A 12,438-nucleotide genomic window follows, 5' to 3' on the forward strand; every position below is an offset into this window, starting at 1 on the left:
CCTATATACAGTGATTCAATGACCAATGAAATTCTATCACAGTCTGTAAGAATGTAAAAGTCAGCTAGCTGTGTGCCAGCCATAAAGCTGGACATCAGCTCCCCTCCTTTTTTTTCAAAATAATCATCTGGTTTTAGTGATATGCAGCTAATCCCACTGCCTGCAGTGTAGGGTTTAATACTAATACACATGTTTTTGTAGGCTAATGATGGTATCTGCATCTTCTCCTGCAGAGAGGAAGTCTCCCATGAGTCTAAGACTGGGGTTTGATAGTCACCTTGAGTGACTCTTCTGATATGTTCCTGTATTGGCTAGGGGGCAATTATTTGGTACAGAACTGCTCCAGTGAGGAGTGCAAAAATAAAAGCTAGTTAATCAAAAATAGTTTTAACATCTCTTTTAGCAGGTAACCATGCATACCAGATTGTTACATTAGTAGTAAGCAGTAAGAAAGGATTCCCCACTTCGCTATGTGCATTCTTACACAAGTAAGCCAGCAGAGTACCTGCTGCTCAGACCATAAGTTTCTACTAACAAGGCCAAATGCTCTGCAGCTGTGCTGTTTCTTGGGAACAACACTCTTCGCAGTAGTAACTACAGCCTTCACGAGAACCCAGAACCTCATGACACTTCAGTGCTCAAACTATTTGACATTGCTCAAGAGCCATTTCTTGATCTATGTCCTTACACAAAGAAATTGCTGTCCTAAAAGCCATTCCTCCTTGAGTTATTCCAAAATAGGCTTTTCTGCTGCACTGAAAACAGAAGTAGCTGACCTTAACCATGATTTTTAATTAGCCAGCTACAGCCCATGAAGAGTCAAAGGTTCAAAACTACAGCGATGCCACTGAAAATAAAACAAACACTCCCTCTCCCTTCCTCTTTCTCCCCAACTGAAGTGCTTCCGGAGCATATCTGCTTCTGGTATGGAAAATCACTATTAAAATCATCATCGTCTTATACAACTCCAGCAAGATAAACTCCCACTATACCCAAATTTGATTTCCTGATTCTCAGACTATTAAAGTCCTGAAAATCCAAGCCTCTAAATGCAGCCTTTGGAATCCTTCTTTAACTAAACAAGACTTTGAGTATATTTAAAAAAAAGGAAAAAACAAAAAACCACCAAACAAAAAACAAACAACCCCCCTCAACCAAACAGCCCCTCAGGCATTACTTAGATGATGAATTAAAAATAACTTGACTAGAAAACACTTTTTACACCAAAAGTTAAAACCTTCATTTAGTGAAAAGTAGACTCACACTTAAGTCTGGCCTCCTAGCTAGATCTAAATCCAGAGCGGACACTTTTCATGACCACTGAGTCAGCAAGGATTGCTTGGGGCAGGAATTACCCGTTCAAGCAGACAAGCAAATGTGCATTCTGTTTTACAGCAGGTGTGATATATCAAGTGCATTACACAAAAGATACATTTTTTTCTGAAGAGTTTGGAATGGAAAGACCCTGCTGGGTACTGTAGAAAGAGATGAGAATAAATTCATACTGATTTCAGGCTTGCTTATTTTAAAACACTGAGAAATGATGCCACTTGTTTTACTTGCTGTAATAGCACTTTAAAGAACATAATTCACACTAAACCCATGTTGCTTAGGATTAGTTTTCTTACATGGAAGAAATATCCCTGCAGTGCCAGACAGCCCTGATGGTGTTATATCAATGCTGCTAAGAGAATTAGCCCCATTACAATTGTCAGTTGTCTTCTGGAGACTGGTATTTATAAACTGATCTGCACTGAGTGACAGCTCTTTCCTCTTGCGAGATGCAGTCTCCAACTCTAGTCTTTAAAATACCTTCCTGACTGGATTTTAAGATATTGAGGAGGACGCTCATCCTCTCCGTGTTTCAAATTTGAACGTCTGCCATTTTGAGAGCAAGAGGAACAATACATGTGATTTTCCTATTTAAATGCTGAATTTCCAGCTTCTTAAATGAAAGATAATCCCCCCTTGCAGCAATGGTTCAAACCACTGCAGATGATCAATGCAGAAGCAGCACTGCACAGAGAAGGGGAGCCCAGAAACGCGAGAGGAGGACAGAACCACAGGCTTTAGGGCCACAAATACCAAGACAAAAGGTGCGACCGTACAAACACTGCCTCAGGGCAGTTTCTAGAGCACCAGAGACATGCAGGGAGGGGAACACGGACTGTGTTGCCACCACCGGCCTGCGCTGCCTCCACCAGCAGCTGGGAGGGGCTGGGCCTCCTGCCTGCGAAGCCCAGCCAGGGGCCTGGCCCTGGGGCAGCCCTGGCTGCTGGTTCCTCTCGGCAGCAGCAGCTGCTCCCTGCCCAGGCGGCAGGACCGACAGCCCAGATCCACGAGGCCCTTCATCCTGCTTCTGCCCCATCACCCCGCGGCGCCTTGCGCAGCGCAGGACCCTGGGTGCAGGTGGAGAAGGCAAAGAGAAGCCACCCCTGCAGCTCTGACTGGACCCTCCCAGTCCCTGGCTGCCCCGCCGGCATCCCCTCTGCCTCCATGGCAAAACTGACTTCTGCCTGTCTGGCTGATGCTGGCTACCAGGTAAACACTCCCCCTCGCTTCACAAGGCGATCTGCTTCCTGTCGCTTCATTCCACATTCCGCGCTGCGCAACGGGTGGTGGACGCGCTGCGCGCACAGGTATCTGCCTTCGCGGAGGAAACATCTGCCTTCGCGGAGGGACCCGAAGGGCCTTGCCCAGCTGACGCTTCTCCTGTTTTCTGGGCAGCAGTCCTCGCTCAGTGCGCTCTCCCAAGCGAGATGCTTGGGTTGCAGCTCTGCTCCTAAGTAGTCTCGTTCACTCTTGGACTACAGCCATCCTCTTGGACTACAGCCAACCTCACCTTGTAGGTCTCATCTCCGCTCAGAGTGCGTCTGCTAACCTTCCAGCTTCCTCCAAGTGGATGCAGATGAAGGAGAACTTTTTTTCCCCTCAACAGTTATTAATCTGTTTTGGAACCAAGCCTGCATTGTTGGGGTGGTTTTACAGGAAAATACATTTGTATCACTTAAGGTCTCTTGTACAGATTCACGGGAACAGAAGTCCACCCTGCACTTTTGTCTTTTGCCCCCTCGCCCCCCCCCCCCCATCGCCTTACATCTTTTGTGGCTGGTAGAGCCCTTTGCAGAGATTGGAAGACATTCTTGATGTTACAGGGAAACCTGAGACAAAAGAGGCATTAAGTAACCTGCCAAAAGATCTCACACCAGCTGAGCAGTAGAAGACACTGCAGAACACAGATATGATTAATTCTAATTTCATCACCTTCCCTTTTCCCTTTTCTTCCCACTACTTAGCAGATTCTTTCTGGTCCCTTGAGACTAGAATGATATTTTTCTGTCTTAAGAGTAATTTGGAAAGCACAGATGTCCAAAATTCAGCAGAATAGGAAAAGTCTACTTCATTCTCTAAAGCAAAAACTCTGTCGTAAAAAAAAAAAATCCTATGCACGTACCTTACAAATTCTTTAAATCACTTCCATTTCCCTCTGCGGAGACAGCTGCTAGTTTTATTTCTCTGTGTCTGCAGATTGAAAAAAAAAATCAATATACTGCTGATTTGCCTTAGGCAATTTTTTTTTAAATAATGATTTTCGAATTCAAAGTTAAGTTTTGACATGGAATACATTCACCTGAAGAAAAGCAAATTGGTGCTCTGCATTTCAGGGGAGCAGGCTGTAGTAAAGCTGATAAAGCAGGAAAGCCAAATCTTCTAAAACATCTTTAAATGCATGGAAAAGATTTTCATATAGAGGGAAGAGGAACTATTTGCAAAAATGCATTTATCCTGCATTCTTTCTGCTCTCAGAAACATATGAGAGGCAAAACAAATAGCTGCCTTTTAAAACCAATCACTAACTTTCTTTACCAACCTTCACCTTTTCTTTTTGTCTCGCTTCATAAAAATGGGAGTTCCACAACAACCAAGATGCAACTCAATACAAGAGTAACAGTATGAGCCAGCAACAAAAAATTCTGGCTCTATTTTCAGGAATATGCTATGACATATCATACTTTAGATTTCTGGAACTCTATTTTAACAACTGCTTTTGAGAATAGTGGTTGCCATTAACTATTAACTAGCACTTAATTAACTACTGAGCTTAGAAACATGTAAAAATCCTCCCTCTCCCCTTCTTGACTATCTGCAGTCCCACTCATTCCCACTGGAGTATCACACAGATCTAGTACAGATAGATCAAGGGTACCAGATCCTGAAACCACTGTCCTATGATTTCTCAGAAAGGCTATTTTAGTTGAAGACCTAAACAGAATCTCGAGCTTACAATCAAGAAGGAAGATAAGAATGTTTTAAAGGCCCTAAAATCACATATCTATCACATCCTAGGTAGCTGATAAGATGGATAAAGCTCTGGACTGCTGAGGACCACCAACTTGACATCAGAAGCTGCTACCAACCCAACTTTAGAGAAATGACAACTAACAATCTGAAAATTTGGGTTGCTTTGGACATTTTCACAAACAAATACCATGTACTGACTTTTTGAGTATCTATCCTGCAGCAAGTCAGTCAAGATCTCAGGAGGACTATGACAAAGTGAATATAATCTCCACCTGGGAGGCAAAACTACCTGCACTCCACTTAGGCACTGGAAAATAATAAGGAGAACCTTTTCTGCACAAACTCAAATACAGAAGTAGAAAGAGGCTTTTTAAATACACAAAATCTTTATCTAATCATACTCGAGGAAAAAAAAAACTATCACAGCTATCAAAAACTATCAAACTATCCACAGTTCCGAACATTTCCAAACCAGAACTTCAATGGAAAGAGAACTCTATCCAAAACTGAAGTTGGAAACATATTTAGTTTATTAAGTCAGTGAAATCCTTAGCTAATGTCACAGAATATTACTTTTCACTAGCCATAAAAGTTGGTCTTGAGGTGGGAATTTTAATTCATTCAGATCTGGGAAGATCAGGTACATGCTACACCAGAACTTCCTTAGGAAGGCAAAAAATAAGCTGCTGCAGAAGAGAACAAGTCATCCTCCAGGAAAGCGACAGTGCTTGGTATCAGCCAGGAATCCAGTCACCATACTGGGGATTGCAGGCTCCTGCCTGGAAGAGATCAGTAATGGAGACTCATTGATTAAGGAGCAGTATTTTCATATACAGTACCAGTTAATTCATGGGGGCCCATTCTTTGTTTCAGCAAAAGAACTAAAAGCTAATTATGGTATATGCAATAGAAAGACAGGTGATGTTGATTCACCTCTTCTCCAAGCAGTAAATGCTTACAGACTGTAACTGAATTATCTTGATTTGTTTGATGTCAAGAGCTCCGTATCTGAGCACGAGAAGTTCAGAAGATGCACTTGCAGCTTAGATGCCATGACCTAACCAACTGCATGTCAGCTATAAAGCAAAAGCCAGGAAATAAAGACAAGAGCTGGGAAATTAGAGGGAGAAATGTCCTATTATATCAACCCAGTAGATAATTTTCAGTGCCCCTGGCTTCAGTTATTTCCTTCCTGGTTTGATCTGGCAGACAGCTGTCCTCAGAGCAGAAAAAACAAAGTTCTCTAATTCTGAAATATCTGAAACAGGCACTTGCAGCTGTTGCAGACAGGTGACAAGCAGAAACACTCCAGAAGTCCTATCCAGATTAGACAGAGAAGGAATCTGTGAGGCTACTTGAGAAATAGACATATGTCCTTTCAGAAAGTTATGGCCCTTGCTGCCATACAGAACTAAAAATGTGCATTTCCTTACACTGTTGCAGTTTGGAGACAATAAACTGGGTCTTTTCTCTGCACTCAAAGGACTTACTATGTTCATTTGGTGGCAAAAGAGATCTCTCCTCCCCAAATCTTCCCGTGCTTTTCACCTAGTTTTTGCAGAGATCCTACAGAACAAACACTTGTGATCCTCTGCTGCTCCTAGGACAGGTCCACCTTCTCGAAAAACATAAAAGTGAAACATTTCAAACTGATACATGAACCACTTGTAGATTATACATGAGAAAGGGCCTTCAGCTGTGCTGTTACTATCCATGAGTAAGCAGAGTTAGGAACTGGATTTCTGCACAGAGATGGGCTAGCGCTACATTGAATCATGCAGAAACTTAGCTGGGACAGAGCTCTGCTTTTGGCCTGGGACATGGGAAAAGCCCAGAGGAAGGCAAGACAAGAACATCTGCATCAAATGCAAATGAGAAATTGCCATCTTTGTTTGGGTGTTGAGGGTGTGTGGTAATAGGGCAGGAGAAGGTGAACCAGGCTGCTTCCGTACACAAGCCCAGATTGGCACAGAACTAGGCAAATCTAAATAAGGCTTTTTTCTTTCTTTCCTTGAGTCTCAGCATACCACACAGAATTTTCTTCTCTAAAGAAATTTAGCCTTTTCAGAACTGTGCTAAATTGTACAAGTTTCACATGGGCTCTGCTCTTCAACTTTTAAGAGACTGTGTCCTGGGTTACGTCATGTGGGATCCCATCACAGGCCACTCTGTAGGGCTTAATGACGTTTGAACGTTAGACTTGCCTAGGACTCACGTTCCATGGAAGCGGTGCTGTTCCAAGAAGCAGTGGCTGCTAGATCGTAAGGACTGAGCAAGACTCGAGGGGGAGTGGAGGCAGGGTGTTGTTCCAACTGAGAGATGCAAGGAAAGCAGCAGGCGCTGGATCTTGGCAAATACGCTTCTGGGAGCTACAACCAGCAACTCCAGCTGGGCCATTTGCTCAGGCTTCCTGCCAAAAGATTTATAAAAAGCATAGTGAAGAATGTGCAATGACTTTAAATACGAATTTCAAATACAGTGCAGCCAATATCCACATTTGTTGAGGCTTCCATCCCTCAGCTTTTCTCTAAGGCTCAGCAAGGAATGCAAGGAGTTTCTCCTGCTGATCTAATTTTATCCTCTCGGAGACATCCACCAGCATGAAAGAACGAACCAGAGCCAGTGCAGTTTCTTAATTACTTCCAGCTCTGAGCCAGACAGACCCAGAGGACACTAGGTAAGCAAGCACAGAGCAAAGCTGATAGACCAGGCTTTACTTTGTGGGCTGCTAGACAAAGAAGTCTTGTGATAATTTACAATCAGATGATCCCAGCCTTTACCCAAACAGGGTGTGAGTACACCAGATCACGCCCTAATATTATAAATACTAATGGCTGTGAGTTTAACTCCAGCAGAGCCCAGTGGTGTACTAGAGAAGCTGCTACATGATAGGTGAAATATGCAAGTGGTTTCCACATCAGACACATTAACTGCCTCTACAAATGCCAGCAACGACTACTTAGCAAGATACAACTTTCCATTACCTAACAGGTTTTCCATATTCTACTATCTGAAGCATGTTGGCATCACTAGGGGTGGGTTTATTCAAGTTCACTGAAGAGTCGGCCCTGTTACTGCTGCTGTCCATACACTGAATTCACTCCTTCAATAAGGAGTTTCATTACCAAGGCTCAGCAGCCTTCCAAGCACCAAGCAGACAAGCAAAAAGAGGAAATCCAATAACCAGAAGAGTTTTTGTCCTTGACGTGACATATGAACCTCACAGCGGCCAGTTGTTCAAAAAAAAAAAAAAAAGCGAGTTATATCACACAACTTAAAAACCCCACTGTGCCAACACCATAACCAGGTCAAGTGTGGTAGCCGAACCATTTATTTGCTTCCTCAATTAGTATACTAAGCAGGGTCTACTGCACCTGCAGGTGCCTGCACGAGATGGGGTACTGCCGCTCCGAGTGAGTTACAAGTCACATATTTCTGATCTAATTAATACAGCAGGAGGCTCTGTCTCTTCCTCCTGCTCTCAAGGCCATAAAAAATACTCTGACAAGTAAACACGTGGAGTCCGTTGCGTTTCTTTTTGCCTTGAGTCCCAATCTTAAATGGCGGTTTGTATTCAAAGTACCCATTGCCCCTGCGGCAATGGCCGCGGTAGAGAACACTACTGAACAGCAACGCTAAAGCGACCACATGAGGCAGCCTGGCGATGATCCGTGCCCCCACGGGACAAGACTAGACTCCTCACTTACCGTTTAGGAGCCAGGAGCGCACCTTCGGCTAAAAGGACATCCTGATCATCGGAGCTCTGCAGGGGCCACCTTGGATCAGGGCAGGTCTCCTTCTCCTGCGTTCTCAACATTCACGCTGAAGGCCACGCTCGGGAAGCTGGTGGTAATCCTGCAAGACACCGAACATCTGCACGCACCTAGCTGTGGCACCAGTGGCCCCAATGTTAAGATGCTGTTGCTTCACAAACAAGCTAATGAAGTAGTTCAGTTAAGCGGTGAGCAGGCAAACAGACAGAGGGCTACAGAGGCAAAACCTTCTCCTACTCAAAAGTCAGCAAGATTCACCCCCTTGAGAAATTTAAGTTTCCAAATCTCTCCTGGGACGTACTGTCATTCTGAGCCTTGTGACAGTAGTAACAGTTCACAAAACTGTTCATGCTGTGAGGCAGCCAGCAACGACAGTATTTAAATACACAAGCAAGAAATCAAGACAGCCTTAAATTTCTCTGAACTCAGTTTTATTGCTTTGTGATTATTAGTTGCACTTTGACACAATGTACTTTGGAATAATTTGGCACCTACTACATAATTTAAAAACTTAATATCTTACAGCTTGTGTAACTGCACTTACTGAAAAACCCCAGAGATCTGTCATTTTGACCCAAGATTAAAATGAAGGATAAAATGCTTACACCCTTTATTGCTGGCAAGTGAACATTCATTGTGGAAGGCTCTTAAAAATACTGAACTGAAACCAACAACCTGAATGCCCTCCAAGAATATGTAAAAACAGTACCAGATCAATCAGTCCCTTCTTTTCACCAGTCTTTTTGGTTTAGTACTTTTAATATCCCTGTGCATAGTAACTCCCTCATGTCTTTTAAGAAAAAATAAAAAAGAAAGAAAGGTGCTCATATCTGCACTGACTACTCTGGGTGACAACAGAGGAAACACCACCCAACACCCACCCCATCTCCCACAGAGTAATTTCATTAAAAGTGACATTGGCTCAGGATTTAATACATCCCAGGTGGTTTATAAATACTCAAGGTTTGTTAAAAATTCAAGAAGAATTATTTTGAATAAATAAGTGGCAGCTGCAACTGAGAGCTGCATTTGCTTCAGTGACCCATTATCTATATGCAGCATCAGTTGTCTTCGTAAGGCAAACGATGAGATAGCAGAAGTAAAGTTCCTGGGGATCCGCATCGCGGTCTTCAGCATGCTGGTTTCACAACGCGCGCAGACGTCCTGCAAAACAATCAATTCCAAGGCATCTGCCTTTTAATCTCCAGGCACAGCTGCAGACCACACAATAAGTTATTTCTGTACCTCTTCTGTAGGCAGGAATGTGTAAATAAATCAGAATGCTTAGAGGGTGGTGGTGGTGGAAAAATTAGTTCTTTTAAAGCTGGACCAAGTGCTCCACCTCGTGTTAGTCCTTTGTATTCAGAGAGAACCCTTTGATGACTGCTCAGTAATTGCAGGTCCTGCAGAACAGCTCCTGTCTTCTGCCTGTGAGCTAGCGTCGTCCATGGTGCCATATGACTGCTGCTCTTTGTAGGCTAGCACTGTCCTTTCTGTAGAATGAGGATGCAACACTCGGGGGACGAACTTCTGAAATCACAAGTGTTAATGATTTTGCAAGTCTCTCCAAGTATCATATTGAGATGATTTACTCAGATAATTTTTCCCTTCATCACTTTTTTCATCCGTTTCCCATTCATCACCTTAACACTTAAGACCTTTTGCACTATAAGGGAGGCTTCCTAGTGTAAAACTCACCTGTACATGCACAACTTGTAGCCTGTGGCACAAAGACCTCTATTTCTACCCCTCGTCCTACAGCAGATTAAGACCTGCTACACACATCACAACTCTCAGAATCACCAAGCAGTGGCAGTTGATTGCACCTGAATGTTATCCAGAAGTCTTACACCAGGCCGTACCTGGTGTAAGATCCAGGCATCACAACACAGTGTACACAGCTCCTGAACGAACATGTTTCAACTAGCTGTAAAACTTCACCCAAAGGTACTGCTGCACCACCGCTAGGAACAGTTACGCAGTGCAGCTGCAGAACTCTCTGGTCCCACCAACATATTGGAAGTCCTGCAGTCCATTCAGACTAGTATTTTCTACACAAGATCTTTGGTGAGCAGGGTGAGAATTTTTTTTTTTTTTGAAAGCTAGTATTATTAATTGTGTTAACTTCTTACAGAAGATGGTGGAGTGGCTCGTACATCTGTGTCGTTTCCTCTTTCTCCTTGCAAGTCTTCTATCTGCAACCAGTAACAGGTGAGGGAATGGGAGAGAGACAATACCAAACTTAAGTCAAAACAAAATACAGAACAGATTTTGTAAGCACCTAAAAATTCAGAGAGAAATCAGTGCTGGTGCTCTACTGTTTGGCTGCAATGAATTCACCTCCCATCCTTTTCTTACTACTTCCAGACTTTCCTCTACTCTTAAAATTTAGTCCCTGCTAACACAGACACACTTCCACTGTGCCAAGCAATCTGCCCCTACTGACCAGCCCTCTTCAGCCTTACCAGAACAAACCTTTGTGGACACACTTTGCTCCTGGCAAGGCAAAAACAACCCAGTAGGAATAGCTGGTGCAACACCAAACATACATGTGCTGAAAGGTGTTAGGTGTCCACTACTTACCTTGTAATTCAGTGGGCTCAGGTACTTGAAACAGCCAAAACAGGTATAAGCCAAGCAAATAACAATTGTGATGCTGACAACTAGGCAGGTAAACATGGTTGTGGGTGCTTTAAAGCCTAGAAAAATATCCAGAGAATGCAATTAAAAGGTACGCAGCAGAAAAAATAAGCAAACCCTTACTTTGTCTTCCCCATTTTCCGGAAGCCTTATGTTTCTCCTTAGAGGACTGGGCAAGCCACTTCCAGCCCCAATCAGGAGAGCCTGGTAAAATGCAAAGCTCACTGATCAATAAAACAATTGAACAAGCTATTTCCACTGCTTTCTGAGAGGCCAGAAAAGGCAAAAGGAAAAGGCTGCAAAATTTGAGTAATAAACAAGACTCAGACATCCTTTTCTTCTTCCCTCAGTCATTTCTTCTAGACTCAGTTCTAAAACACTTTCATTAATGATCTGTGAGATGGAATGGGTAGGCTCCATTTATTAAATATGATGACGGCGACAAACTGGAAAGGTTGCAAACAGAGGCGAATCAGTTCAAAACGACCTTAGTAAATTAGATGACTCCCTCCAATAAAAGTCAGTAAGACGAAATTGTATGTAGACAATTGTATGTAGACAACTGTAAATAACTACAGTTTGGAAGGAAAAATGAGACGTAGGTACAGACAGATAACTGATAAGGGACAAGACTGTAGACTACAGAATGCAACTGATGATGACAAGCTGGAAAAATGAGGCAGTAGCATGATGCCATCACAAAGCAATGGAGGAAAAACACAAGCCTCTTACAAAACAGTAACTCTTTTTGGTGCCACTAAGCCCTTGATTTGAGCAGCCCAGTCCGTCTGGGACACCACCATGAAGATATGGACAGAACTGCAGAAAATCCAAGGAGAAGGAACAAGAGAGAAAAGAAACAGAAGAAACATGAGCTAAGCTGAAAGTTAAGTTTTTCCTGTTTTAAGAAAGACAGAGAGAGAGAACACATCGTAGGAAGGGACACAGTAGCAGCCTCTGATACAAAAAAGATCATAACAATGACAGTGATATTCCAGATCTACTGAGGAAATAATCTGAAGAAATTAATCTCATTTTACAGTAAAGATTATTCAAATAAGATATTAGGAAATATATATATATATATATATATATATATATATATATATATATATATATAGCCTTTTCCAAACTTTTTTGGCCAAAAGAGGCCACAATAACCCTCAAATTTTCTTGTTGTAACCCCAGCTTATGTAGTGACATAGAACAGTTGAGTTTCACTATTTAGCATGGTTCTATGAATCCTGTGCAGATCAGTTTGAGGGGGGAAAAAACCTCAAACCAACAACAAAACAAAACAAAAAAAAAGTCAATGTTTAATTCAAAAAGGGAAATGAAACAAACTCCCTATGTGCATTCCGGAATTGACTTTAGCAGAAGTTGTTTTTATAAGAATAAGTTAGCTCAGTATTTCCCAGTGGAGGCACGTCTACACCAACATGTGGCGTGAAGCACAAGGAAAGCAGCAGAGAGCAATGAGAGGGAAAAAAAAGAAGGAAGAAAACCCCATCTCCCCAGACCGGTTTCCCTTGCCCTGCCTCCTCAGCACTCCTCCCCGCCCAGAACTGGGAGGGACTTGGGCAACTGTCCCAGAGACGGAGGCTGAACTGCATGTAGTAGCATCACCTCCCCTGCTGCGAGATGCACAGCATCTGAGGAACGGATAGCGTGGGAACTGAGGAAGAAAACAGTGACTGAGGAAGAAATAGACGGCACCAGTGCA

General features: G+C 43.0%; 1 protein-coding gene across 3 annotated transcripts in view; it reads right to left on the bottom strand.

Annotated features, from left to right (window-relative positions):
• Nucleotides 1–8,484: 8,484 nt before the first annotated feature.
• The window catches only part of TMEM63A (transmembrane protein 63A), a 33,826-nt gene continuing 29,872 nt past the window's right edge, over nucleotides 8,485–12,438 (bottom strand). Inside the window, exons 21-24 of one of the 3 annotated variants that reach the window (XR_009957843.1) lie at nucleotides 10,659–10,774; nucleotides 10,208–10,270; nucleotides 9,321–9,605; nucleotides 8,485–9,239 (exon numbers count right to left, since the gene is read on the bottom strand). Coding sequence is in view for 2 of the 3 variants with exons in the window: in XM_062571597.1 (XP_062427581.1) it covers nucleotides 9,438–9,605; nucleotides 10,208–10,270; nucleotides 10,659–10,774 (347 nt within the window). In the remaining variant the exon portion in view is untranslated. Of the gene's footprint in view, nucleotides 9,606–10,207; nucleotides 10,271–10,658; nucleotides 10,775–12,438 lie in introns of all 3 variants that reach the window. The other 2 variants (XM_062571599.1, XM_062571597.1) reach the window with 2 other exon arrangements.

Source organism: Rhea pennata, chromosome 3, assembly GCF_028389875.1.
Source record: "Rhea pennata isolate bPtePen1 chromosome 3, bPtePen1.pri, whole genome shotgun sequence".
NCBI classification, from domain to species: Eukaryota; Metazoa; Chordata; class Aves; order Rheiformes; family Rheidae; genus Rhea; species Rhea pennata.